The sequence below is a fragment of the Enoplosus armatus genome, chromosome 9, assembly GCF_043641665.1.
Source record: "Enoplosus armatus isolate fEnoArm2 chromosome 9, fEnoArm2.hap1, whole genome shotgun sequence".
NCBI lineage: Eukaryota > Metazoa > Chordata > Actinopteri > Centrarchiformes > Enoplosidae > Enoplosus > Enoplosus armatus.
Genome location: NC_092188.1, coordinates 20756492 through 20782326, shown reverse-complemented (window position 1 = coordinate 20782326; position 25835 = coordinate 20756492). Strand labels below are relative to the sequence as shown.

Genomic DNA, 25835 nt, shown 5'->3' with positions numbered 1-25835 from the left:
TAAGCCTTTTTTGTTGAAACCGTTTTAAAGAGGTTTTGATTTATTTTGGAGGCTGCAGTTTGTGGTGCTGTTGAGTTGTATTGCATTATGCAGAGAGGTGTTTGTGATTTAGCCTGCCCACATTGATATAAATACAGGGACAAAGTAATCAACATAACACAATACAGTCCAACAAAACAAAGCCACAAACTGCAGCCACACGATACCTTTAATCCCCAACAAAAACACAAAAAGTTACTGGTAAATTTGTGAAGTTCCATCAGCCTGAATCATTAGGGGTCCCAGTTCAGGAGAGTTGCTGTTTTGCTTCACTTTGTTTAAATTGCTGCACAAATCATAGAAGTCACATGCAAATTTAGAGGTCTGGAACTTGGTTTAGCTGAGGATATATTGCGCCTGGGACATGGTGTAAACGCATTTCAAAATGTCATGACGACAGTGAGCATGTAACCCTCCCATTAAAAACCTTTATTAAGTCACATCGATATGGAATGGCACAGCATCTTCACTTTGTCCAAAAGGACTCACATGAAATGTTAAAAGTCAGTCATCAAAGCTGCTCCATATATACAAATAATTAAAATTAAATACAATAGCTTTTGAAAAGTAAAATAATCATTATAAATACAAAAAAATGTACAAACAATTTCCCCCATTTGTATTCCCATGTTCTTTAATGTACAAGTTGAGGTTTTTCACTAGTGTTGATCAGTTATGTGTTAATCCCCCTCCCTCCCCTTGCTGAGCTCTCACGTCTTGATGAGGCCCTCGAGAAAGTCTTTTTCCACCATCTCCTCGATGTTCTGTCGAGCTCGACTCCAGAACACTTTCTGGCTCTCCAGTTTGTGGCCCTCCTTGTGGCCGGGGAAGGAGGCGCCCGCGGGGTTGTGGGTGTAGGTGGGGCCTGAGCGGCTGCTGGCCTTGCTGTTGAAGACCTGGCTGAGCAGGTTGAAGAAGGGTAGCAGCTGCTCCATGCTGCGGATCACATACAGGGTCAGCATGAGGTGACCTGGCTCCCAGGACAGGGTTCGGGTGGAGCAGTCCTCTTCTGGGTTTTTCTATGAGAGGGGGGGATGGATAACAAATGACTACAGGTGGGGGTCAATGCAGCATGAACGAAATGGGCTGCAACTTGCAAAAAAGGGTAATTTAACGAGCGCTTCCCTGCACATACTCTTTGTAAGAGCCAGTCATTTGTCTCCATCATTTAATAACTTGTGTAGATAGAGGGAGGGTGCGGTACCTTGGCTCGTTTCCTCAGCAGCTTGGCCAGTCGGACCACGTAGGGCTTAAACTCTCTCTGGTGAGTCCCCTGACGTCTCACTTCCAGCCCTGAATCGTCTGAAGCCTCTGGTATGAAGGCCCAGCGGTACCTGTAATGAGGCAGGACTCACTCAGAAATAACATAATTTTGATCTATTTAACAAGTCATCAGAGCTTTAAAAGGAGTGATATCCAAATGACTGATTCAAATGCACCCCACATACTGAGATCCTGAAATTCCTCCATTTAAAATTGTCATCGCAAGTGATCCCTGCTGTACTCATCCAATCCAAATAGTGACAGGCATACATACAGAGTTTCTACTTTTAATGAATTGTGTCTATTACTGATTCCCTAACCCGACCCAATCACATGCAAAGCCTGTCTGTACTGACATCTGGAACTGAGGCAGGCTCTCAGGAGGCAGGGCCAAGGCCAGGTCCAGGAGCTTGCAGGCAGACAGGTAGAGGTTGAGCCAGCGCTGGCTGTTGTAGGAGGTGGAGAAGCCATTCCCACCAGAATAGGTGGTCTCCAACCCAGCCACAGACGGCCCTGACGTCCTAGACGCGGACAGGAGAGGTTACATCATCAAAGCAACACAGGAAGAAGTAATTTATGATGGCCAGCTTGTAATATCAACAGATAATGTACCTTGATATGTCCTCATCTGCTGTTAGCTCCTGCTCCATCAGAAGAAAGACCTGAACCTACGGCGACACAGATGTAGAGTGTATGAATGAGTGTGTGTGAGTGGGTTTTTGTGTGGGTAGGTCAGTATGTGTAGAAGACTGGAAGAAAGAAACACATGAAGGTAAGTGAGCTAAAGAGCGTGTAGTCAGTGGCGTCTGCTTCTCACCAGCTCAGTGATCATGGTGGGCCACAGGGAGGTGAGGTGTTGAGGTGACATGCGCAGCAGCAGCACCCTGAAGAACAGGAACACCTGAGCATGGAGGATGGGCACCTGAGGCAGACGCAGGCTCTCCACCAGACGCTCTGAACATACGAACAAAAAGTATCTGCTCAGTGAACACGTGGTGAACATGCAGGTTGATGAACCTTAGACGGCTGTCCTGAGGTTAGGTCAGCCGCCAATGAGGGTGTTAACTGCTGCTGTACACAGTATCTGTACTCAACACTGGTACATGTGCAGTATATGTATGTGTTGTTTACCTTGTATGTCTGGCAGGTATTTCTGGTACTGGTCCACTTCACTGCTGTAGATGGTGAAAGCCAGGCGTTTGAGCAGCATGGCTCTCTGCTCCAGCTCAGCGTCTCTGTTGGTGAACAGACTCAGAGAGCTGCTCTGGGCTACAGCCACCCGGGCTAAAGGGAAACACACACCGGCATTATTATATCATGTCTGCCAGACTTGAACTAAATGTTTTTTTGGGAGGGGAGTTTTTCTCTATCTGAATTAAGCGTCTGTAGGGATGGATGTTTTATGCTGTACAGACTGTAACGCATTTGTGATCTATGATATTGGGTTATATAAAAAGAACTGACTGTAAGTATGTCACAGTAGCATATATTTGCAGCTGAATGGGTTACAGACTTAATTGGAGTGGAAATACACTTTGCAGGATGAAGGTTAAATTCTGTCTGACATGAGACATGAAAAGAGCAAAAAAAAGCTCTGCAAAAAGAAAAAGATCTAATCTGGCAAATGGTCTGTAACCACATCCAGTGGTAATATCTACACTTATATACATGAAATTCTACTAAAGACTCTTAACAAACAAGCTTACTCATGAGGTCTCTGAATGTGGTCTTGTCATGAGTCATCAAGTGGTCAATGATGGCTCTCCAGCTGAAAAATGAGGAGAATGATGTTGATGTTACACTGATATCCAGGAAACATCGAGACACATTAACAGACACGGCCCCCTTACATCCAGCAATGTACCATTCAAAAGTTATGTTGATAGGAAACGTAGGTAAAATGTGTTCACACTTTGACTTCAGAAATGCACCTCTGATGTCCCTGAGTTTTTATTTTGATCTTGTCAACAAAGGGCGGACAGCTAAAGCAGCCCTTTATTAACACAATGTACAGGTATACTGTTCCCTTAAAGCAGACAGGAAATACATGGTCTTTCTTCTTCCCCCGTCACCATATATAATCATACATCTTGAACAAGCTTTTCCTTGGATTACACTTTGTGGTTGGATTTGTACATGAAAATGTATTTTTATCTGCATATTCAATGTGATGATATGACATTAAACCAACAGTCACCAGAATATAGTAGATAAATAAAGGTCAATACTGGACTTTGTCTTTACAAAACACTGTGATACTCAAGCTGTTGAAGAAATCTTCAGATTTCTTTTTTGAAGTTGTAAAAATATGGCCCAATTGTTTGGAAGAAAAACATGCAACTACAGAAACTATATCAGCGTACATTAGGTGGTCCCAATGTGACAAAATGATAGCTGGGATAATCACTGACTTCTCATTTTGGGGTGACTACTTACTTAAAACTTGTAAGGTCGCAACAATCTTCTTCACTTTGTAAAAAATTGCTTATGCCACAGAAACTGCACCACAGAACTGGTGTTAGGAAGTGCATCTTGCACATCTTGAGTTAATGTGTTTTTTCTCTCTCTCAGTGTAATCACTTGGTCAATGTGTCTTCATGTCTATGTCTATGTAAGTCAGGTTTCCTCTCCTACTCACTGGCTGACGCAGGAGGAGTCCATCTGGAAGAAGGTGTGGTCCATGAAGAGGTCGAAGGCCTCCTTCTTCCAGGCGCGGCGGGTGTACTGGTAACCGCTTAGGCTGCTCAGCAGTTGGATGCAGGCCCGATAGCTGGGGGCGTTGTGAGCACTGCCAGGAGAAACAGGAAACATATTAAACATGCATATGATCAGCTAGGACTCATTTTCACACTTCATCTTCCTCCCTAACATGAAAAGATCAGTTTTATTTATCCACTTGACATTTCATGGGTTTCACCTTCATATTTACATGCATAAAAAGATTCATAGTGTACAATTGTTTGGTCAAAGCTATTCAACAGTTAAGATGTGAATTTAAGATGTTCACTTCTAAACTTTTAGCCAGAAATTCAAAGGAAATCTTAGTGACAAAAGAAGTAAGAAGCTCATCCCCACCTGTGGTTGCGGAGGTAGGGCACTACGTAGTGCATGATATTAACCAGCAGTGGGATCACCCGCTCCTTCTCATCACTGTAGAACACCATGTCCAACAGATGTGCCAGCACCTGACAAATACAGTCATGTCACTCTGACACCGTATGCTTTCAGTTGGCATGGCAACATTAAGTGATGTTCTTCCTAAATAACTGTAGGTAGGTAGGTAAGTAGGCATTCATCTCTAAATATTGAACTACTTTGATTCCTTGGCTGGAAAGTGATACACAGGCAGTATATTACTGCACCAACCAACAGTACAACTAACTGCACTGCAGCATTATATATCGACTGGCCAAGCATATATATTACTATGAATCAACCCATTAATCTATAAGCTGCAAACAGCAGTGAAGCACAGGCAAAATCTGCTAAATTAGCTCCATTGAGCTAAAACAGCCAGCATGGAGGAAAGTGGCCAGTGATTTCAATTGTCCAGCTCAGCTCATTCACAGCACCACACTAATCCACCAGATTGATTTACTGGTTCACTAATAATAATTGAAGTAGAGGTGGGGAGGTGGTCGTAAATCAGCTCTGAGGAGCTCAGCTGGAATGTGTTAGTGTCCTGTAGGGCTGTGCCTGAGAGCAACAGGCCCAAGCATAGCTGATAAACGCAAGTGAGGGCAGCTTGAGACATGATCAAGATGAACAGTGGAAAGAACTGGCAGAGCCACAGACTGATGGCCTCAATCACAGACACATGGGTGTTTTACCTCGGCCAACAGTGTGAGGGCGTGAACGCTGTACACTGATGGAGTGAAGCTGGAGGCCTCCATCACTGTGAGCATTAAGTCTACAAAACACACACATATCAAACATTAGCAGCTTCTACATAGCTCAGAAGTATTGATGCTGCCATGCTGAAACATGCAGACTATCTGCTAAATATATTCACATATCACCTGCTTGTTATGCTGCACGTGAACAGGAGCATCTAAGTGCTCCACACACAGTTTCAGTGTCTCACATTCACATTACTTTTTACACTTGATTTAGCTGGATTACATTCATCCCTGACATTAAAATACATCTCTGGTATAAACACAAAAATGATCTTTTCTCTGCCAAAATACAGATTACCTACAACACAAATACAAAAAAGGTGAGTATCCAAGCTGCCTGCCTAACTAGTGTTAATACAATGTGGAAAGGGTTAAAGAACAAGATATATATTGAACCTATTCTTCTCACATTCACATTAGACGTAGTGCCTAACACTTTCAGTAAGTTTAGTGTGAAACTGGCTGTTAAAGACACAGCGTTCTTTGGCACGTTCTCCAGTGCAACTAGTGTTTGTAAGCAGCTCACCTTCTACGTCAGCTTCCAGGTTGGTCCCATCCACCACTATCTGAGGAGAGGCCTTCACCTCCAGGTTTCTCCTCAGCCACGTGGTTTGCTCCAGAGAGGAGCCTGCAATCGTCCCGATGGCCTCCACCACCTTATGGGTCACATCCTGAATACACGAGAAATATTCAGTTACTTGTGTTCAATCAGATCATTTTATTGTGGATCTCTAATCCTGTATAACTATAGAGCAGGAAACAAAAGTAACACTTGTCATTAAGATTATGTAAAAAAAAAAATAATAATAATAATAATTATGGGATGCAAGAAATATAATCTAATTATATCACATAATGGGAACAATTGAGAGTTGAATAGGAGTCAGGTGGCTGCAGTAATTACCTGCAGCTCCCGTTGGTCCTTCTTGCTTTCCAGATTGGGATTCTTCAAAATGAACTCATTCAGAACTCTAGAGAACACAAAGAGAAAAGGAGAGCCATGTTAAATAAGCTAAAGAATAAAATGTGGAAGTGTCAGAAGGTGTAGTCTCTGCAGACTGACCCACACTGTGACCATTTAACTGTGGGAAACCCACTAACATCTACAAAACTGATACATTTAAGTGTAATTGTACAAGAAACTTGTTGTGAGGACACAGGGACACCTGTTCGACAATTAGAAGGAGAGAAAGAAGAGAAACCAACCCTAGTATAAGAAACTGTCCAGGAGCAGGCAGGCCTAACGGCACCGAGTCCTTCAGCAGGGCCAGCAGAGATGGCCAGCTATCAACTAAACTGGACACAGGGATCCTAGGAAAAACAGGGCACAATCATAAATGCAAAGTAAAGGTTTTAGAGGTTAGAAGGCTCTGCACCAATGAGGCCTTTATAAAAAACAATAATGGCATCCGTTGCATTAAACAGTAATAGATATATAGTATAAATATGTACCACTGTTGTGAAGCAGTGGACTCACCTCTGGACATAGGCATAGAAGAACTGCAGCATGCAGACCTCCAAAGAGAGGTGCTTCTGTCGGTTAAGAAATAGTAAATAGTTAAAGTGATGAATGACAATGGACAAAGTAAAACTAAAAGACACAAGAAAAATCAAATGACAAAACATCAAAGGGCTGCACTCAAACATAAATCATATTATTGTGAAATGTATGATATATTTTCTCATTGTAACTGAAAATGAAAAACTCCTGATGTGTGAACAGTTACATTTGTGAGGTTATTACACGCAGACAGAGGCTCTTACAGGTCTGCGCTGTCTAAGTCTCATGCTGAGGGAAAAGAAGATGGGGATGAAACCATTTAAGCTAATGGAGTTCAAGCACTTCAACACCAACCTTATCCTTTGCGATGGCAGGTGGCTGCTTCAGGACCTCTTTGACTGTCTGCATGACCGTCTCTGTGCGCATGGCGCTCACCGAACGAACCAGCTCAACCAGCAGCAGCTGCTCTTCACTGGCTGAAGGAATCACCTGGGAGGTATAAATATAATTACAGAGTCCACTCAAACAGAGACATGCTGCAGTCTGGGCATCTCCTTTGAGAACAATGATAGTGAGAGAGTTAACTTTTAACTAGAGAGGGCAGCAAAACACTGCTTTCAGCCTGGTCTTAATGAACTCTTTAAATACATTTTACTTCAGCAGGTAAACAGAAAGAGGAAGACTTTGCTGCTACATTGACCAGAAAGTACGTAAAGTCGATGGAAATGGTTTTCAATGCCCACTGATTTTTCAGAAAACTCACCTTATTTCTGACTGGAGTCTTGACCTGTTTCCTCTCGTTCCAAACATAAGCAATTGCTGCCATGAAGTGAGCGCCGTGGTTCATGGAGATTGGACCCAGCAGCTCCAGGATTTGCTGCCGGAGGTTCTGTTGAACAGATGTGAGCAGGGAAGTTAGACCTGAACAGCTGGTAACTTACTGTGCAAACAATTTCAGTTACAACCCATACTGTCACTAATAACATCCTGTAAATATCTTTCAGTATATTGTGTTAGGGAACATACAACTGAATGCAAGAAATAAATCAAACCATGTATGTATCACATACAACCTACCACTACTACTCTGCCCAATGTGAAATGCTCAGACAGAACATGGGAGTTAGCAGATTTCCTGTACAGGATAAAATTCACTGTATTATCTCAGTGAAAATTACATTAGCAACCCGCCTCCGGAAAAACTAATATCATCTAGGCTAATAACTACTTGCAGAAAAATACAGAGCTGCAATTGCTGAAAAAAGAAGTCAGTAATGAGATTCTGTTCTCACTGTTGAGACCAGTAATCAAAGTGTTATATGTGGAGTTAAAATACTTTCTAAGTAGAATATTTTAGGCCAGGCTGCCCACATGTTTAGACCTCTGGGACTGTCACTTTGCTGTGTACAGTGCACACTACAGTGCCCTGTTTTATACCCAACCTCTGTTAAGTGCTGCAGGAGAAATTTCAGGTTATTTGAAAAAGAATATGACCTGTTTTTGAATTTATTCAACCTATTTGTTTGTTCAGTCAAATGTTGCCTCTATTCTGCAGTCCAGACATGCGTTCAGTTACAACAAAGCAAAGGCCAGCTATCACCTTGCGAGACTGGCCAAGACCTGCATGAAGAAATATGTTATTGAGTCTTTGATAGAAAACACTGTGAATCCATGTTGCCTGGTGTACCTTAGTGGAGCCCAGGTTGATGTTGGAAGTGGAGGCAGCAGAGGCAGCAGCCGGCTTGTCAGAGTTGTCCGCCTGGTGGAGGACGCTCCACAGCAGGGTGACAGAGGACATGATGGTGTGGAGGATGGACAGGATGCCTGAACGAGCCTCAGCCAGGTGCTTCTGGTCGACACTCACCTGTAACTGAGAGGCAGAATATGCAACAAGACAGTTAGTACTATACTATTAAGCAGAGAAAGCATATTGTAAAAAAAAATCTGACTCATGAATTAACAAACGTATAAAATAAATTCAGAGTTGCTATATATAAACTGTGCTGAGGTAGCAAACGTTCACTGAGAAATGAGGAAGAGGAATCTGCAACAACCCAATGGTGCTCAGCGCCCTCACCTGGTGGTACTGGGAAGTGGGATCCAGCAGGCAGTAGTGGATGATGGCTGTCACCCCCTCCAGCACTGTCAGAATCAGGTCAGGAGGGATGCAGAGAGCCATCCACTGGGGTCTAGAAGAGGGAAAGTATGCAGTTGTTTAATCAATATTTCTGAATTTCTACACAAAAATTCTGAATGTCAAAGCATTTTCATCACAACTTTTACATCAGAAAGATGGATGATGTACAAGAGTGCCATTGCATCTTGCGGTAAAGAGTGCCATCTGGTGACCAAACCCTCGCTAAGCCTTCTTACTGCATTGTACTGCCTGCATGACATAGATGTAGGATGGGTTATCATGATAGTTCAGCTCATCATCCATGCAGATGTTAATACCTGGTGTCAGTTATCCCGGTCTCATAGCGGTACTGCTGAAGAAGATTGTCCAGGTTCCTGCACAGCTGCAGAGTGACCGAGGCCACCACCCTCCTCAGCACCCTCCCCATGTATGGCAGGGTGGCTGTAATGAGTCCTATCCACTGGGGATGCATCTTACACGCGTGGTGCTGATGCAGCGCCCTGATCACTGCACACAGGAACATACCCTGCGCTGTGATAGGCTGTCCGTGGAGGTATTGCAGGGACGTCATCGGTTGCTGAGGGTTGACATGCTCCACTTCCCCGCCCAGGATCTCAAACCCGGCCCCAGCACCGCCTCCTGTCCCTGTCCCTGCTCCCACAGGTCCTCCTTCTCCTCCTTCATCAGCTGGCACCAGGACTCTGTGCTCAAGCACCACCAGGCTCTGTAGCAGTCTGAGCAGCTGGGACTGGACGGCGCTACAGCTGTCTATCTGATCCTCTGACAGGTTGATAACATTGTCCTCTGATAGACCCTCCTCCACTGTGGCCACGTTCACCCCTGCCACCCGCTGCTCATGCCACTTCTGGGCGCTGAATATGGAGGAGAGCAGGCAATGGAGAACCACCTTCTGAACTTTGCACTTTGAGAGGACATCGCTGATGAAACTGGCAAAGCCCTTAGCCGAGCCACCTGTGGCTTTGGCTAGCTCACTGAAAAGGAGAGTTAGGACCTCCACACTGGTCAGCTGCATGGCCCGGTTTCCTGCCAAATCCTGAGGGCCTGCTGCCACGTGGGCAGAGTAATAGCTTCTTAGGAAGTAGAGACAGAGCGAGATGATGATCTCCAGGTACATGGCGCTGCGGAATGAGTGGGAGTGGGAGTCCTGGGGGATGGGGCAGTAGAAGTCTTTGCCCATGACGGAGACCCTGTGACGGGCGAGGAGGTTTTGGAGCAAAGAGAGCTGTGGAGTGTAGGTGTTGTTGATACTGGTGGTGGAGATGGCACTTACAAACCCTGAGGGAGTGGCCCTTAGCATGGCTGCGATGGCTGACAGGGCGTGGAGGGCCCGGGAGGAGTCGTACAGCTGGAGGTAGAGTAGGACATGCTGGTAGAGAGGATGGATGTTGAAACGAGGTGGGGCAGAGGATGATCTGCGTCCCGTGACACTGACACCCCCGACAGTCCCACAGGAGCCCCCGCTGGGTGAGCCAGTGTCACTCTCAATCTCTGACACCTCACCTTCCCCACAGCTGTACCAGTTCTCTAGATCCAGGCTGTCCCCGAAGAAAATACTGGGAGGCCGCATTTTTTCAGCTTGAGAAGCCAACCTTCTCTGCCTCTCCTCCTCTTTCCTCTTAGCCTTCTTCAGCTTGGGCTTGGCCCCTGGAGATTTGTCCGCCAGCCTCTCCATGATCTTCCCTTTAAGGCTGAGCTGGGTGCTGCTATGGCTACGTTTACGGGCCTGAGGGTCTTCCACCCGCAGGTTGTGGTCCGGGGTGGCTGGGTCTGCGATGTCTGGCAACATGACAATGGAAGGCGATGAACTATGACGGGTGATGCCCTCTCTGTGCTGCTCCTCTGCAGATATATCAGCCGGTGTAACAGAGAGGAACTCCAGCGTGCCTCCAGCCAGCATCTCGGGCAGAGTCTGGTGGTTGGAGCCGGGAGGAGGGCCTGAGTCAAGACGGGTACCAGTGGAGGTATCTGAGGAAGTGCTGTCTGTGTCCGTCTGGGGCCAGTTTTCAGGTGGAGGTGAAACTTCAAGAGATTCCTCATCTACTAAACTCAAAACCCTGTCTATCAGCTCTTTTATAACGGAGGACACGGCCTCCTCTATGGAGTCCTCAGACATGTCATCTGAGTAACCAGGTTGTTGGTCGGAGCCATTGACTGTATTGTTGACACCCTCTGGTTCCTCAAAGCTGCCATTTTCCACTGTAGATGAATGAGAACCACTGGACTCGGAGCTCTGGGGCTCCCTCTGCTGGTCGGTAGGCTGATATTCACCAGCTAGCTGCAAGTTCTCGCTGCTCAGGCTCAGCAAGGACAGGCTGTCACTCAAGGGGTTGACAGTCAGACAGAACGGCTCCATGTCACCCATCACCAGGCCTCGGAGCTCCTCGTGTGCCACCCTCTCCCCTTGGATGTGACTGAAGTCTATTTAAAGAAAGAGGAGAAAAGAACATTTTTTAATAACAGGCAAAGCTTCAAGATGTTTTAATCATAAAGAGTCAATGTGGAAACAAATTGGATACAAAAAGGACACCATAACTACCAGTTAAACTAAAAAAGCGGAATTAATGGTCATTGTTTACTGTCTGAGAAGCCAGAGTCACGGTTGTAAATGGGTTCTGATGGCTCCTGTTCAGGCGGTTCAGGGAAGACCTGGGCCCAGTGGCGCTGAGCCTGTACCCTCTGAATGGATACTCGGTGGGTCTTGGGGTGGAGCAGAAGGAGGAGGAGAGGCTCCAAAACCCGAGCGATGTCGTGTCTCTGAAGGACCTGATTCAGCCAAGCCCGACCAACAGCGCTAGTGCACGGGTCCCAATAACTCAGACTGTCGAGCATGATGAAAAGAGACCTGAAGGACAAGAAAAGATGCAAAGTGAGTCACAGAAAAGGCACTTGATACAAAATACAACTCTATGAATGAATAAATGAAGGACTATTTCTATGTCGCCAACCTACCTGTCAAAAGTACGATTAAAAGGAGAAGACTTGGTCATGTTCAAATCTCGTGTCAAATGCCACAGCACAGAGAACTTCACGTGAGCCTCCAGCCGAATTCTCTGAAAGAAAAAAGGTGCTTCAGCATGGATTTCATCGAGCATGTGTGTCTGCAGTGTGTGGTGTGTTACACTAACCTTGTCTCTGTGCATCAGTTGCTGGCTGATGACGTCCTCACAGATGCTCGAGGAAGGCACCAGGTTGTGGAGCTGGTAGAAGAGCTCGACGCTGCGTTGATGGTGCTGAGGTGTTGCTTCACTCAACTGGTCCCATAGGATCAGAGCCACACTCTGGGAAAAAGGTTTGGAAATTAAACAGAGGACAAGCCCATCAAAAAGATTAAGCCTGCAAATAGTTCCACTGTAACTTAAACTGAGATCTCTACCTTGAAGAAGTCCGTCTTGTCAGCGATGTGCTTTAGGATTCCCTGAGTGAGTGGGGGCCTGATGACGACAGCTACTCGACCCTGGCTGGGGCTCATGGTCTGGGCAGACTCGGAGTTGCCGCCCGATGCCACGCTCTCAGCGGTCACCATGGCAACCGACTGGGTGAGTCCCACAAGGTCCATAAGCAGGGAGATGGCCACACCCTGCAGGCTGAAGTCACTGGCCAGGCAGCAGGCATCCATCAGGGTCTGTAGCCACACTGGCAGACGGACCTGCTCACTGTCTGTATTCACAGGGGGACACATATTTAAATGTAATAAATCAAACCTTTAAAAGCTGTAAAACTAGATCTGAGCACCCAATTGTCTCCAACAATGAAAGTGGTCATTCCAATTAAAACACATTAAAACAGTTTGCATACCATAAATATTGGCTAAAACATTAATTTGTGTTTTCGGCACTTACCCAACTGCTCTTCCTGCATGGGTGAGGACTTGAGGTTGCCCTCTGCTATGTATACAGGGAAACTGGAGCATTCCAGGAAGAGCTGGCAGGCAGCAGTGAAGGCAGCAACACACTCCCTCTGGACCAACCCTGATCCTGAGCATGACTCCATATGATCACTGTGCTGGGAGCCCACCAGGGGCCCCGACTGCATGACGATGCCTCTTTCGCTCTCAGCTTTGTCCGCCTGCCCAGGGGTAATATACAAGGTGACGAGTCGGGAGAGAAACTGCTGGAAGTGCTCCAGGCAGCACTGCATGACGGGTTTGTCCAGAGGCTTGGTCTGAGATGGGCCTGAGGAGCGACGGCCTGTCCTGACAGCTGGGTGGGGATGAGGGGCTCGCTCTGCCTCCTCTGAGCCATCTCCCTGGTACTGGATGAAGTCTGTGAAGCCACTTTCTGAGGAGCGACTGCTGGGAGGGTTCTCCCCATCCTCAAACACCTCCCCGCTGCCTGGTAGCTCCAGAGTAGCGGGTAAAGCCTACAGGAGGAGGATAGGTCTTATCAGCACACTGAAAATGCAGCAGGCCAGGAAAATCAGTGGGAGATGAATCTTTTGCCATTCATTTAATGAATGTGACCTTATTTTTGGTTCTAGCAGACTGGACAGTGTTATGTTGGATGAATCTGTCCCTGTTCAGCATAATTTGAATTTATGTCTGGTTTCCTTAAAGGCTCTGCACACCCACACAGGTGTTCTCAGTTACCCTGGCTCATCAGACCTCTTGTCAGGCTACATTTTGGGGGAGCTATACTGGGAATTACGTGATGTCAACAAACTCTATGTACTAATAACATTGATAAAGCTGCAACAAAACTAGCAGGAGAGGGAGGGAGGTTGTTTCTACAAGCCCACACAGCCCTGAGTAGAGGTCTAATTAGATGAAAATACCTGTGTGGGTGGATGATGGGTGAGTAGATGCTTTACTCACACAATCATAGACATTTTCACAGCAGGCATTTTGACTTGTCATAGCAGGAAAAGCACAGGTGTAATTTATAACCCTAATAAAGGCTAAGTTCAATTAAGTGTCCCAGTAAGTCATTCCAGGGAACCAGCAGGCCCAATATTGTGGAACAATATGCAATATAAGTGCAAGATATCACAACATACATTGATATTGCAATACAAAATTACAGATACCGCGATAGAAGACTTCATCTCATATCCATATATATACATATCCATATACTAAGACCATACCTGTAATCTATTCAGTAAATGTACGCCTGTTAGTTTTAATAGCGGAGCTCTCACTGCACTGTTCTGCGTCCTGTACACTGGTCATTATATAGTGCGGCTGTTGGGTTTGACCTGAGAGACTCTGTAGACTGAGCCGTACACCAGGCTAGCATCCTGCTGCAGACAGACCAACAGACTTAACTTCTTACAGTTCTTTGTCACAGTCGGCCTGTGGGAGCCTGAGGGCTTCCTGGGATGCATTTTGATCGAGGCAGCATGCACATTCTGGAGCCTGGACTCAGATGGCACGTTAGATAGCACGTTCTCTATATGCCCCTCAGGGTGGGGGGGTGGGGATGTTATGGTATTCAGTGGATGTATGTGGAGTGTTTTCTACTCCAATGGATATGGTCTCACCCAGGGGGCATCACAGGCTAGTCTACTTCTCCTCTTCCTGAGAGAGAAAAGGCGAGCTGGGCTCAGCTGTTGGTTAACTATCTTCTGTCCACCTATTTGTCCTCTCTTCTGTCCCTTATGGGCCTACCTCAATCTATCTAGCCCCTATCCATCTCCGGGCATGGGACTGAACTTTTAATCATGCCTCACTGAGCTCTCAAACACTTAAAACAACCAGGTTGCTGGACAGGGACCAGAAGAACCAGGGCGGCCAAACGAAGCATTTGTTCTGAACAAGTCTTCAAATGCCTTCTGTCGAGGGAATGCAGGATGGCAGGGCCAGTCCGTGGGACCACCCAGCCAACTGCAGCACAGGGCAGGAGGCTGGCAGGAGCCAACATGAGCCGGAAGGGGCCCTGTTCAGGGACCAGGGCACACCATCAGAGCCTGACTTGATGGATTTTTGGGCAGTAACTTGTAGGGGAAGTGGGTCATATGGGTCAAACTGGGATTTGCTCTGACTGGGGCAGCAACAGGGCGTATGTTTTATCAAAAGATTTTAAAGGATCAGAGACGGAACAGAATTATCAGCGGGCATTTCAAAGTCAGAGGTTGGCACAGCAATACTTTTCATGTCTAACTGACCACTAAAGCGAACAAATACTCTAATTAAAGTGGCGGGCAAAAGGTGATATTGAACACTTCCAAATTAATATCTGTTTGTGATTGAACAGAGCATTGCCCTTTAATTTTTATGGAACATTATTCACACTTTTCCTCACCCGTTTGTCCTCCTTGTCTCTGTTCTTATCCCTTGCTGAGTTTGAAGGGTTGCCATTGGAGTTGGAGAGGCCCTGAGCCTGGGGGCCTGAGGGCAGGGCCAGAGGGGACACCAGCGGTGGCTGCACCTTGCTGAGGATCTTGGAGCAGAGACGAAGGCAGTGGGTGAGCTCCCCGAGGCCCAGGGCCTGCAGGTGACAGGTCAGAGCCGCCACCATACGCAACAGCAGCTGAGGGAGATGCTCGGTCTGGATCTCTATGTAAGTCTCCTGGAGAGGTTGGAAAAAACCGAAGTGAAGTGAGGACTTGAAGGTGCAAATACTGGGCATCTGCAGGAGGTGAACCTCATATAATGAAGTTAAGGTTGTTAACTAAGGATGAGGCTGGACTTTTATTGATTTTTAGTCTTCAAAATGATTGCCATAACTTAGTTTCTCTCTGGTCTGTCAAAGGGACAATCTTAACCCCTTAACCAGTGCATGAATATTATTAGTTTTTTTAAATTTACATATATTAATGACATTTTTCTGGTTTCATAAAAGAATTTCCCAATTTTAGGGCAGTTGCAGAAGTTCTTCTATTATAGAAGTGGCCTGGAATGGGAAAATGTAAAGATACTGAATTATCTGGACAAACTACTATATATAGTAAAAATATCAATATTTAGAAAGCCTAACACTATCAATGCTATGTGAGACCATTTATCCAAAGATGTCTCTCCCATCTCTCCTAACCGTTTGTTTTGTGTGTTGATGGTTTCTTATCTTCCTTTGAAAAAAGAAGGCTCTGCACATTTAGATCCAATTCAAGTATTTAATGATGACTTTATCATCAAACATATTGGACCTACATGTACAGAGCCTTCTTTCCTCCATATTCAGTTTTGTAGCATTGTGTTGTGAGTGTGATGATCTTCTCATGAGTAAACACATTTTTATCAAACAAAAAAAGAAGCAAATCATAACATAAGCATTAAACCATGAAGTAAATAAAAGTAGTCATATTTTCTTACAAATATGTGAGCACTGCAATAGCATATAACTGCATGCATGCTTAACAGAAAGCACATACACACTGGGCGGGGATTTCATTTTAACAAGATCCACACCAAACACCACATGTAATGACTGTTATAATCCCACTTCTTTCTCTGGATCATTTTTTGGCATTAAAGGCAGTCATTCTGAAATGATGACTCAAAGCAGGACAGGAACAAAGATGGCCTGAGGGATGTTGGCAGGACGTTGCAGAAATGTTATCGTAGCCTCAGTGAAGCAGGGTGAGGTGAAAAAGCAGGAAAGAGCAGTACTTTACCTGGCAGATTACCCTCATGCTTCTAGTAGGCTTCAAGGAGAAAGAGCAGATAGTTTGAACAGACAGGAGCAAGCAGAGCACAGGCCACACACACACACACACACACACACACACACACACACACACACACACACACACACAATACATTTCTCCTTTCTTGCTCACAAACTCAAAGAACACAAGGTTCTCTTTTTCTTGCTCTTCCACACACACACACACACACAACAAGCATTTAAACAGGGTCATAAAAGAGTTGAGAATTTCCAAACTATTCAGATTGGAAATACTGTACAGACAAGCATATTTCTGAGAGGATGCAAACAATATTTTTGGCAGGGAAACTAAAACAGGCATTTTTGAACCTGTAGAGATAGCACACATATACACACAGACATGGGACAGAGGTGTGCGGGCACAAACACACACACACACAACACACACACACACATCCTAATGGTGACCATAACATCCCAGAACTGGATTCAAAAATGGAATCTGACAACATGGAGGCCAAATTGCAAATGTTTATGGAGGGTAATTGTAGGGAATTGGATTTAAAAAGGAGGCGTGTGAGCCAAGAGGGAGTGAGAAACAGAGGATGAGATGGAAAGCCCAAGCTGGGGCGGGAGACAACAACCATAAAAGAGGGAAGAGACGTGTGGAGGAGAGATGCAAACATAAAGAGGAACATTTTGAGAAAACAGAAACCTATAAACGAAGGGAAATGAAAACATGAAAGGATAGAGAGAAGGACTGACTGAATAATGACAAAGACAGAAAAGCACAAAAAGAAACACTGAGAAGACAAAGGAATACAGACAGAAGGAAAGAAAGAAAGACAGAAACAAAGAGAGAAAGACAGACAGAAAGAAAACACAGAAAGTCAGAAAGAAGGACAGAAAGAAAGAAAGAAAGAAAGAGTCTCACCAAGGAAACAATATCCAGCAGAAAATCAACCAGCTGACAGAATTCCACCAATGAGAGCTCTGGAGGATCTAAGCTCCCAGCATGCCGTGGTGCACGTGTGCTGCTGTTCACTGTCCTCCTGCAACAGAGGCACATTTGAGATTATTTTGAGTAAGTATGTTGGTTAGCAGTTCAGTTCAGTGTTGATGATGTGGATCCACTTTGTTCGGCTGTGGGAAAAGTGTCTTGGCACAAACTCGGCCCCGCGAACCAGCTGAGCACTGTTTCACCACAACGGCGAACCAAAACAAGAGCGGCATCTCTTCCACTCTTTGTAAAGACGAAACCTCCAGCAGGAGGATGACGCATCATTATCTCAAAATGGCTCCAAACACACGACAGCAACTTTAGCGTCCCCCAGATTTGTTCACATAAATTTTAACACACAAACCTGCAGCACTCCTCAAACCAGCGAGCGATGTAGTCCCACATGTAGTACGGCTCAAACGAGTTGAACAGGAGATTGGCTGTTTTAATCAGTTCTGCCGTCTTCTTGTTCTCTCGCAGTTTACTAGGAAAGGAAGAAAAATGTGGTTCGTACGGATAAATACATGAACAATTCAGAATCAGAATCAGAATCAGAATCAGAAACTGTTTATTGCCAAGTAACATACATTACAAGGAATTTGCTGTGGTCTGAAGGTGCTATTGTTTTGATAACAAATAAGTAGAATATAAAAGCTAAAATAAGAATAAGAATAAAAATAAAAATAAAAAAAATAAGATAAGATAAATAACAACAGTGCAGTGACCAGAATAAAGTAAAGTGTCCAGATAAAGTGTCCAGTAGGGGGTGGGTGCGTTAATGTAACGCAGTGGGGACAGGGGTGATGTACGTTAATATAACGTATAGCTTGTATTGTAATTAATGAATGATTTACGTTATCTATCATTTACAACACTTACAAAACTTAAATGTAAAATGCAAAACATTTCACTCCATGTCTTATATCATTATTTCTAATTGCATGTATTTTCATATTTTCATGTTGCAATTCTACTTATTTTCCATTAACTGTTTTTCAATATGTTGTAACACTGTTATTATGCATGCCCTGGATATATTCTATCTGTTCAAGTATAACTTAGAGTGTTCTAATGTTGGTAATTGTTAGATGTTATTAGCTTTGATATACCCCATTTGTCCTATTTTACCTTTATTTTTCTTTGATGATACACCAACCCAACTTCAATCATGGAGTTAATTTAAGTTTGTGTGTAATGTCTAAAAGGCACAGATGGGCAGGTGGCGGACTGGACTGACCTGCTGAGGTGTGTGTGGTCTTTACTGAATGGACTCTGGTTTTGGAGGTCCAGCTCTGTTCGGCACTGTGTGTGTAGAGTCCGAAACACCTCGATCAGAACATCCTCTAGGATTGCAGGACCTGGAGAGAGAAACGTACAGATATGGGAGATGATATACACAGTGGATATATCAAATGTAGTTTATGCATCACTATTTAAGCATTTACAACACTATTTAGACTGCTGGTGTCTGCATATTGATAAGCTGGTTACCAAGCTCTGGTTTGTCCAGCAGACTAATGAGGATGCGAAATGGCTTGAGGTCGTGCATGAGGATGCTTTCCTCTTCCCCGCCTCGGGCCTTGCCCTGCAAGATCCCCACCATTGCCTGAAAACACACAAACACAGAGAGACACACACCTCTATTACAGTAGAGATCAGAAAAAAGACTCCACAGCCACTTTTGACACAGCAGAGAGAGCATTCATTTTGCTTCCTATAATACTTGGCAGAACCAATTTCATATTTGCATTGAGCCCCCTTTCATTTTGTTCTTTTTGTGTGTGTGTGTGTGTATTTCACGCTTCGTCTGCCACATAATGGGCTGAAGCCAGGAACAGACGGTCTCTGTAGTACCAACCTTCTCCCAATGGAGGGAGCTCCAGTAACTGCCTCAGAGCAGATGGCAGAAGAGCAAACAAAAAAACTAAACAAAAAAACACTTTCAAAAACAAAACTTCCCCTCCTGGTCGCTCTGTGTGCCCCCTGTTTTGAGCGTGACAGGACACATTACCGTGTCTGTATGCGTGCGTAAAAGTCTTTGGGACAACTGGGAGCAGTCTTCAAAGGACAGGTGACTGGGAATAGCAGGACATATAAGCAAACCCCAGGGAGGATATGGGAGGTGTGGGAGGAGAAGGATTAAAGGGGATGGATAAATTAGTGGCAGACAAAAGAGTGCCAGATCTGTTAAACTGAGGACGGACCCCAACACACACACACACACACACACACACACACACACACACACACACACACACACACACTTCCGTACCCCACACATATTCACGTTCGATCTCAGGAGACATCTTATTTGGGGATTTTTTGGAAGCTAATTTGACACATAAGAAACCATTTTTCATTGGTAACCTATTTGCATTTAGCTTGAAAGCTCACCTGGACTAGCATGTCTTTAGAGAAGGTGTTGAAGTAGTGGTTAGCATGGTCCTCTGGGTTGCTCTGTCGAGTGCTGCGGGGGCCTATTATCACCCCATTGTTGTCGAAGCCTTCAAAAAAGACATACAGTTAATAATGGCACTCAGATGTACGTCCAGCGTATCCAGCACAAGGCAAGAGGAAAAGCACTTATCCAGAGGGAGCAAAGGGAGATTTAGTCTCTTAGATAAACTATCTGTATCTTCCAGTTAAACCTCTTCTTCTTTCTTCTTTGTGAAGTCCTAATGGCTGTTGCCAACACCTCTCAGATTTCAGCCATGGAGTAGTAAAGTACATCTTGGACCGCTTCATACTATAGAGGCCTAGCCAGATTCAGATTGGTAGGGCCTGTCAATCTTCAATATCACTGAACAGTTAAAGAAAAGCCAGTCCTGAGCCCACTCACACCACAATAATATATCTCATTCACTGGAAGAATCTGGCTTACAACTAACTTACGACCCTGACCTTCAAGCCACTTCTTATTTGTCCTTCAGTCCTGCTGATCTAGACATTTGGCATATTCTCATGCATCAATCATTGCTTTGGAGGAGAGTGTAAGCTTGATACATTCAGTGTCCATCCTCAGCCATGCAGACACTTACCAGGATGTTCATCCGCAGTGAGTTGCAAACAAGAGAAAATTAAGTAAGACATCGACCACAGCAAATACAAGCCTACTGTATGTTCCACAGAACAGAACAAAACAAAGCACACCTTGTGTCTACGCAAATCACAACACAGAACAATGTGTATGTAAAGGTTTGTATATCAGGGTTCCTGCCATGGTTCATGTCAACGTCAGTGGTTTCCCAACCTATATTTTCCCTGTTGGGTTATTCTAACACAGTTAAGTGTCTACTACAGGTTAATAAATGACAACAACACTTTGGGGTATATTCCTGTTAAGAGTGTAAAGACCATTGTTGGACTAAAAATTCCCTTCTTCACTTCACGTTCAGAGGAGAAAGTATCTCTCTTAATTGTACAATATTCCAGACATGAAGTGGTGAGTGGGAACCCTGGTACATCTCAGCGTCAGTATTGTGTCTGAGTGTGTATTTCGCACCCAGCAGCCAGGCGTAGAGTCTGCGGTTGAGGGACATGTCTCTTCTCAAAACCACATGCAAAGCTGCTGACAGGATCCGGATCATGTCAGGGCGAGTCGCCTGAACACAGCAGAACAGACCAGAACGTTTGTGACTGTTTCGTTTCTCCTTTTCACACATAGACATACATAAATACATTAAAACATACGCCTGCACACACACACACACACACACACACACACACACAGCAGATGTCAGATAAGAGCTGTGTCCCGGCCCTGACAGGTCCAGGAATGTTTTTAGGTGAAGGTTTTGACAAGCAGCCAGCATGAGTCACACACACATATACACAAATCACACTACTAACACTAATACTAGCTGATGCATAAATAGCTTGACATATCAATATCAGCCAGTTAGAAACTTTGGTCTGATCCTATCTGTAACAGGACACACACATCATAACCATACTGCAGTTAACACACACACTCCTGTAGTTAGCCAGACCTCAGTCACACAGATTTCCTTACCTGGCTCATGTGGAAGGGGAAGCAGAAGAGGATCAGGTCCAGGGTGCTCCTCTGCACCAACACGCTTGAGTCCTGGACTGAGGTACTGACCGCCTCCACCTGGTGAGAACAGAGACACACTATTATCGAACGTGCCAATGTACATTAAAAAATGTAGTAGTAATTATACAACATTACACTGTTAACGCAACAACCCAAACAACCCAAATCACTGAAACATCAGCTTTACAGCTGCAATTTTGCAGGAAGGTGTGCAAACTGTATTTTCAGCTCAGGGGCAATTCTGTCATTAAGTATTTTGAGAAGAGATGTTTGTATTGTAGTGAGCTGCCATATACCATGAGCTCGATGTCGCTGCCTATGACATAGAGCTGGTCCTCCATGGAGAGCTTGCGATTGAGGTGCAGCAGAACAAAGGTCACCCCAGGGAGACGCACAGCAGGGCTGGTCAGAATGCTGCCCCACAAGGCACTGTAGAAGGCCGACTGCTCCACTGCTGCTGCCACCTTCTCCAACAGGGTGTTGGTTCTGTGGAGAACACAGACAGTAAATACTTGTTTAAAGCACAACATTATGCTTCACATGGTGTTGTCAGTACTCATGCAGAGGTCTTAATAGTCAATTGTTCAGCAACGAATTAAGCAGAATCTTCCTGCTGGTTATGTTGGGGTCTTGCAGGTTTGAATGCACAGTTACATGTTTATAATGTTTACTGAATTGCATTAGTTGCACAGGGTTTATTGCTGTTTCTTTGAGTTTTCTTTCCGTAATGTTCCGTAATGTAACATCACTTAACGGCACACAGCACATTCATCTAATTTCTCTGAGCAGAGCACTCACTCACTGCTGTTTATAAGACCATTTGGATCTCACTGTGAAGCTTGAATTTGCCATTTCCAGCAACTGAGTACACATAATACTGAATTAATTTGGGCAAATACATTGAATCTGTGAAATCTAAATGAGAACAGATGGGACACTATTGTGATGTAGGCTGATAATACAGGTGACTTTTTACAATCTTGGTGCAGCTTTAAGATATAATGAAACTTAAATGTTAGTGTATTGAAACAGCAAATACTGACAGGAAACGGCAACAGGAGGTAGTAAAAATATTGCAATCTCCTGTTATCCTCTGCAGTTAGCGCTAAGTACTAAAACTAACATAAAATATACATTTACATGAAAAACCAGAGGACAGATTACATGTTGATCCCTACAATCAGGTCTTTTTCACAGGAGACATTTTTATGTCATACCAGGGAAAGCACAGGTGTTGCTAATAACATTAGTTACATCTGCTTATTGGGACACGTAAATCTAATGTAGCCATAGTTCATTTCCTCAGTTACACCAATGCTTTTCCTGCTAAAACATGTTCAAAGGTCTGCCATGAAAAAGTCCTATGATGCAGTCAGTCACCCTCTCCGCCAATTATGTCACCGTGGCTTCATGTGTAACTGCAGCGCCCTCTAGTGCCTGTGAGAGTAACTAAGGTAGCACTGATGGGATGAACAAATAAAAACATGTATGAATTAAAGGAATAAATCATGTGCTGTCAGTTTGATTAGTTGGCCTAGCACAGTGCTACGCTAAGAAAATACTGCAAATGTGGAATTTGTTGTGGCAGTAAATGTAAACATAGTAGACACAAATGTCTGCAGGTAATTCCTGGTATAAAACAATACACATGTTTTGGAGTGTAAGACTAGGTTTTGTCTGAGAGACAGAAGTCTTGGTGCCGTGTCTTGAGTTTGAAACATTAGTCTCGCAACGACTCATATATCTCATGTATCATTCATGCAATCTGAAATCAATTCCTTCCACATTATGCTAGAAAATGCTTTCTCCTAATGGCCTGTTCCGATGCCCATGTGCACATTAAGCTTTTTTTCTTTCCATTCCTGCTCTTCTCACCTGTCGTAATACTCGGAGCCCTCCTCCAGGCCGGGCAGTACCCCGGTCAGTAGCCCCTGTAGGCCTGGTTTCAGAGTCTTTCCCAGGGGCAAGTAGTAGGTCTCATAGAGCCCCAGCAGCACAGGCTTCACAGACATCGCGGCATTGGAGAGTAAAGGGAAGAGCCCAGAGCTGCAGTGACAGATACAAGTGATGTCAAGATTTGAAACTAGCTGAAAACTTTATGTCCGGCGAACCTTATTGTGGTACTACAGTATTACCTATACAGAAAGAGGTCTTTGGCCAGCCTCTTGGGTCCAATGATCTTGAAGATGATCTCATAGGTCTCCAAGGCCTTGCGGTGGACCCCGCTGGGCAGGGCAGGGTGGAGGCATTGGGCAAGCCTTTTGCCTATCGTCAGCTTCTTGGGAACCACTTGGTATTTTGCATTGTTCTGCAAAACCTGAGGCAGGATGTAGAAAATGGGGGACATGAGGCATGCACAGGGAACGGTGTAACAACCAGGATGTTCATGAGAGCAATTCACACAAGAGCACAAGATGATGTGTGTGAGTAATGTGTTTTCAGAAAACTTTACATCTTTATTTCACAACTCACACCTTTACAGTAGGCTGAATACCAGTCTCAAAGTGAGTGTTCAGTCTGTATATACACATGTATTTGTATGTACATGTGTTTAGTACAGCATATGTCAAGCTGAGGCCTGTCTGAGATCTTTACCTTGTTGAGTTTGCCCAGTGCGGAGATTAGGTCTGCCCACTCACTGGAGTACTCAAAGTTTTTGAGGGCTTTGTCCACTGCTGCCACATAGTTCCTGTACTTGGAGTCACTGAGCAGCTCCACCTCCTCTGCATTCATCCTCCTGGGTGGTTATTACGCTAATGTGAAACACCAGGCACACATATGTACATCACACCTGCACAGAAGAAGATGAGAACAAAAAGATAAAAAAATACACGTCGCTCATGAGTCATCTTCATGCTCGACCATGGAGGAAAAAAAGCCTGAGGCCATCAATCAGTACGTGGTCCAATATCTGCCAGGGTGTAGCTGGAGCCATTTTAATGGGCCGAGTCGTATAAATCAGGAGGAGCAAAGTCTGACGTGAGCAGCCATTACTATGTTACTACGTTTTACGGGCTTGGAAATGAATCAAGATGACCGACGTGGTGGAGAGGAGGGGTCGCCATGTCACTCGCAATCTTTCAGAAAAAAACAACAACAACATTTATGTGAAAGCAATGGCGTGCCAGCCAGGCAACAGATTTCTGCAGCTGCTGGTGAACAGGAGAGGGATGATTGCTATTTCACATCACATGGCAGTCTTAACCGCCTCACCATGAAACGGGCTCATGTTAGCCCGCGGTGAGGTTGTTACATCCATGCCTCACAGTAATATCCAGGCTGACAAGCTACCATTAAAAACATAAATGCTGTAAGACTGGCTACATTCAATTCTCTTGTATATGGAGTTTTAAATGTAGGCTAACTTACTAGCACATGGACACACCTAACACCACATGCCTTATGACCTAAGAATATATGGGAAAGGGGCTAATGGGCCACTCAAAAGTGCTCTTTGGATTGTATGAGGGGCTCGAACCGGTTCAGAAAAGGCAAGTGACATTTTCCTTGTGAGCTTTGCCCACTGAGCAAGGCAATAGACTCATGGTAAACAATTAGACTTGTCACAGCGGGAAAAGGTGGAACTGATAACATTAATGATGACTCAACTGAAGTGTCCCAGGAAACCATATCAGAGAGCCATCAGGCACACCGCAGCCATTACTAATTCATGTTATTAATCACACCTGTGCTTTTCCTGCAGTGACATGCCAAAATGTCTGCCGTGAAAAGTGTCTGTAGCACATAGACAGAGAACTGAATACATGTCTTTCAGGACGTCTGAGACGTAGTTACCACGTCCTAAAGGGAAATGTAACGTTGTGTGTAAGAGACTCGCTTGTTGACAGCTGTCTCCCCGAGCTAACAGACGGCTGAGTACGGCTGTAAAGTGTCAACAACATAGTAGCGGGTGGAGCAGGTAACGTTACTCACGCCTGTCGTCCCAACGACAGCAGCCTGTTAACGTCCTGTGATGAAATATTAATACAAATGCGCCTTTTAGCTAAAGAATAACCGCGTTACTGTCATTATAGTGTCTGTGAGAGAGAGAGAGAGAGAGAGAGAGAGAGAGGAACTGTTACACTAAGGCTATAGCTAATAGCTACCTTGTCACTAGCTAGGTGAGGTGATGTTGGCTAACTAACGTACATGGCACTTTATAACGTTACAAATTGAAGCTAATGTAAAAGCTTACCGTTACAGGATACAGGCCAGCGACTGTCATTCAATCATGTGCCCGGTTCGCCGAGTAAAAACGGCTGACAGTGTCAATAATAATGACTAGCAAGCTAGCTAACGGTAGTAGCAGGTTGTTTTAAATGATGGAGATGCAGGGCCCGGCTCCGATGTCATCCGTTCATATGACCAAAGTCAAGT

General features: G+C 44.7%; 1 protein-coding gene across 1 annotated transcript; it reads right to left on the bottom strand.

Moving 5' to 3' along the window:
- Nucleotides 1–312: 312 nt before the first annotated feature.
- dop1a (DOP1 leucine zipper like protein A) lies at nt 313–25801 on the bottom strand. Its single transcript, XM_070911323.1, has 38 exons — nt 25654–25801; nt 24054–24249; nt 23594–23775; nt 23334–23504; nt 21755–21944; nt 21417–21515; nt 20907–21006; nt 19799–19908; nt 18896–19010; nt 18642–18762; nt 17769–17888; nt 17339–17456; nt 16412–16441; nt 15100–15366; nt 12700–13219; nt 12234–12517; nt 11986–12138; nt 11810–11910; nt 11437–11702; nt 9157–11278; nt 8780–8891; nt 8390–8572; nt 7466–7591; nt 7057–7191; nt 6679–6734; nt 6408–6512; nt 6106–6172; nt 5728–5872; nt 5133–5212; nt 4378–4487; nt 3941–4090; nt 3009–3070; nt 2434–2586; nt 2120–2256; nt 1915–1970; nt 1659–1823; nt 1244–1373; nt 313–1058 (listed from the first exon to the last, which is right to left on the bottom strand). Exons 2-38 carry the CDS (start codon nt 24189–24191, stop codon nt 750–752), a joined length of 7488 nt encoding a protein of 2495 aa, XP_070767424.1. The 5' UTR covers nt 24192–24249; nt 25654–25801; the 3' UTR covers nt 313–749.
- Between the last annotated feature and the right edge of the window lie 34 nt (nt 25802–25835).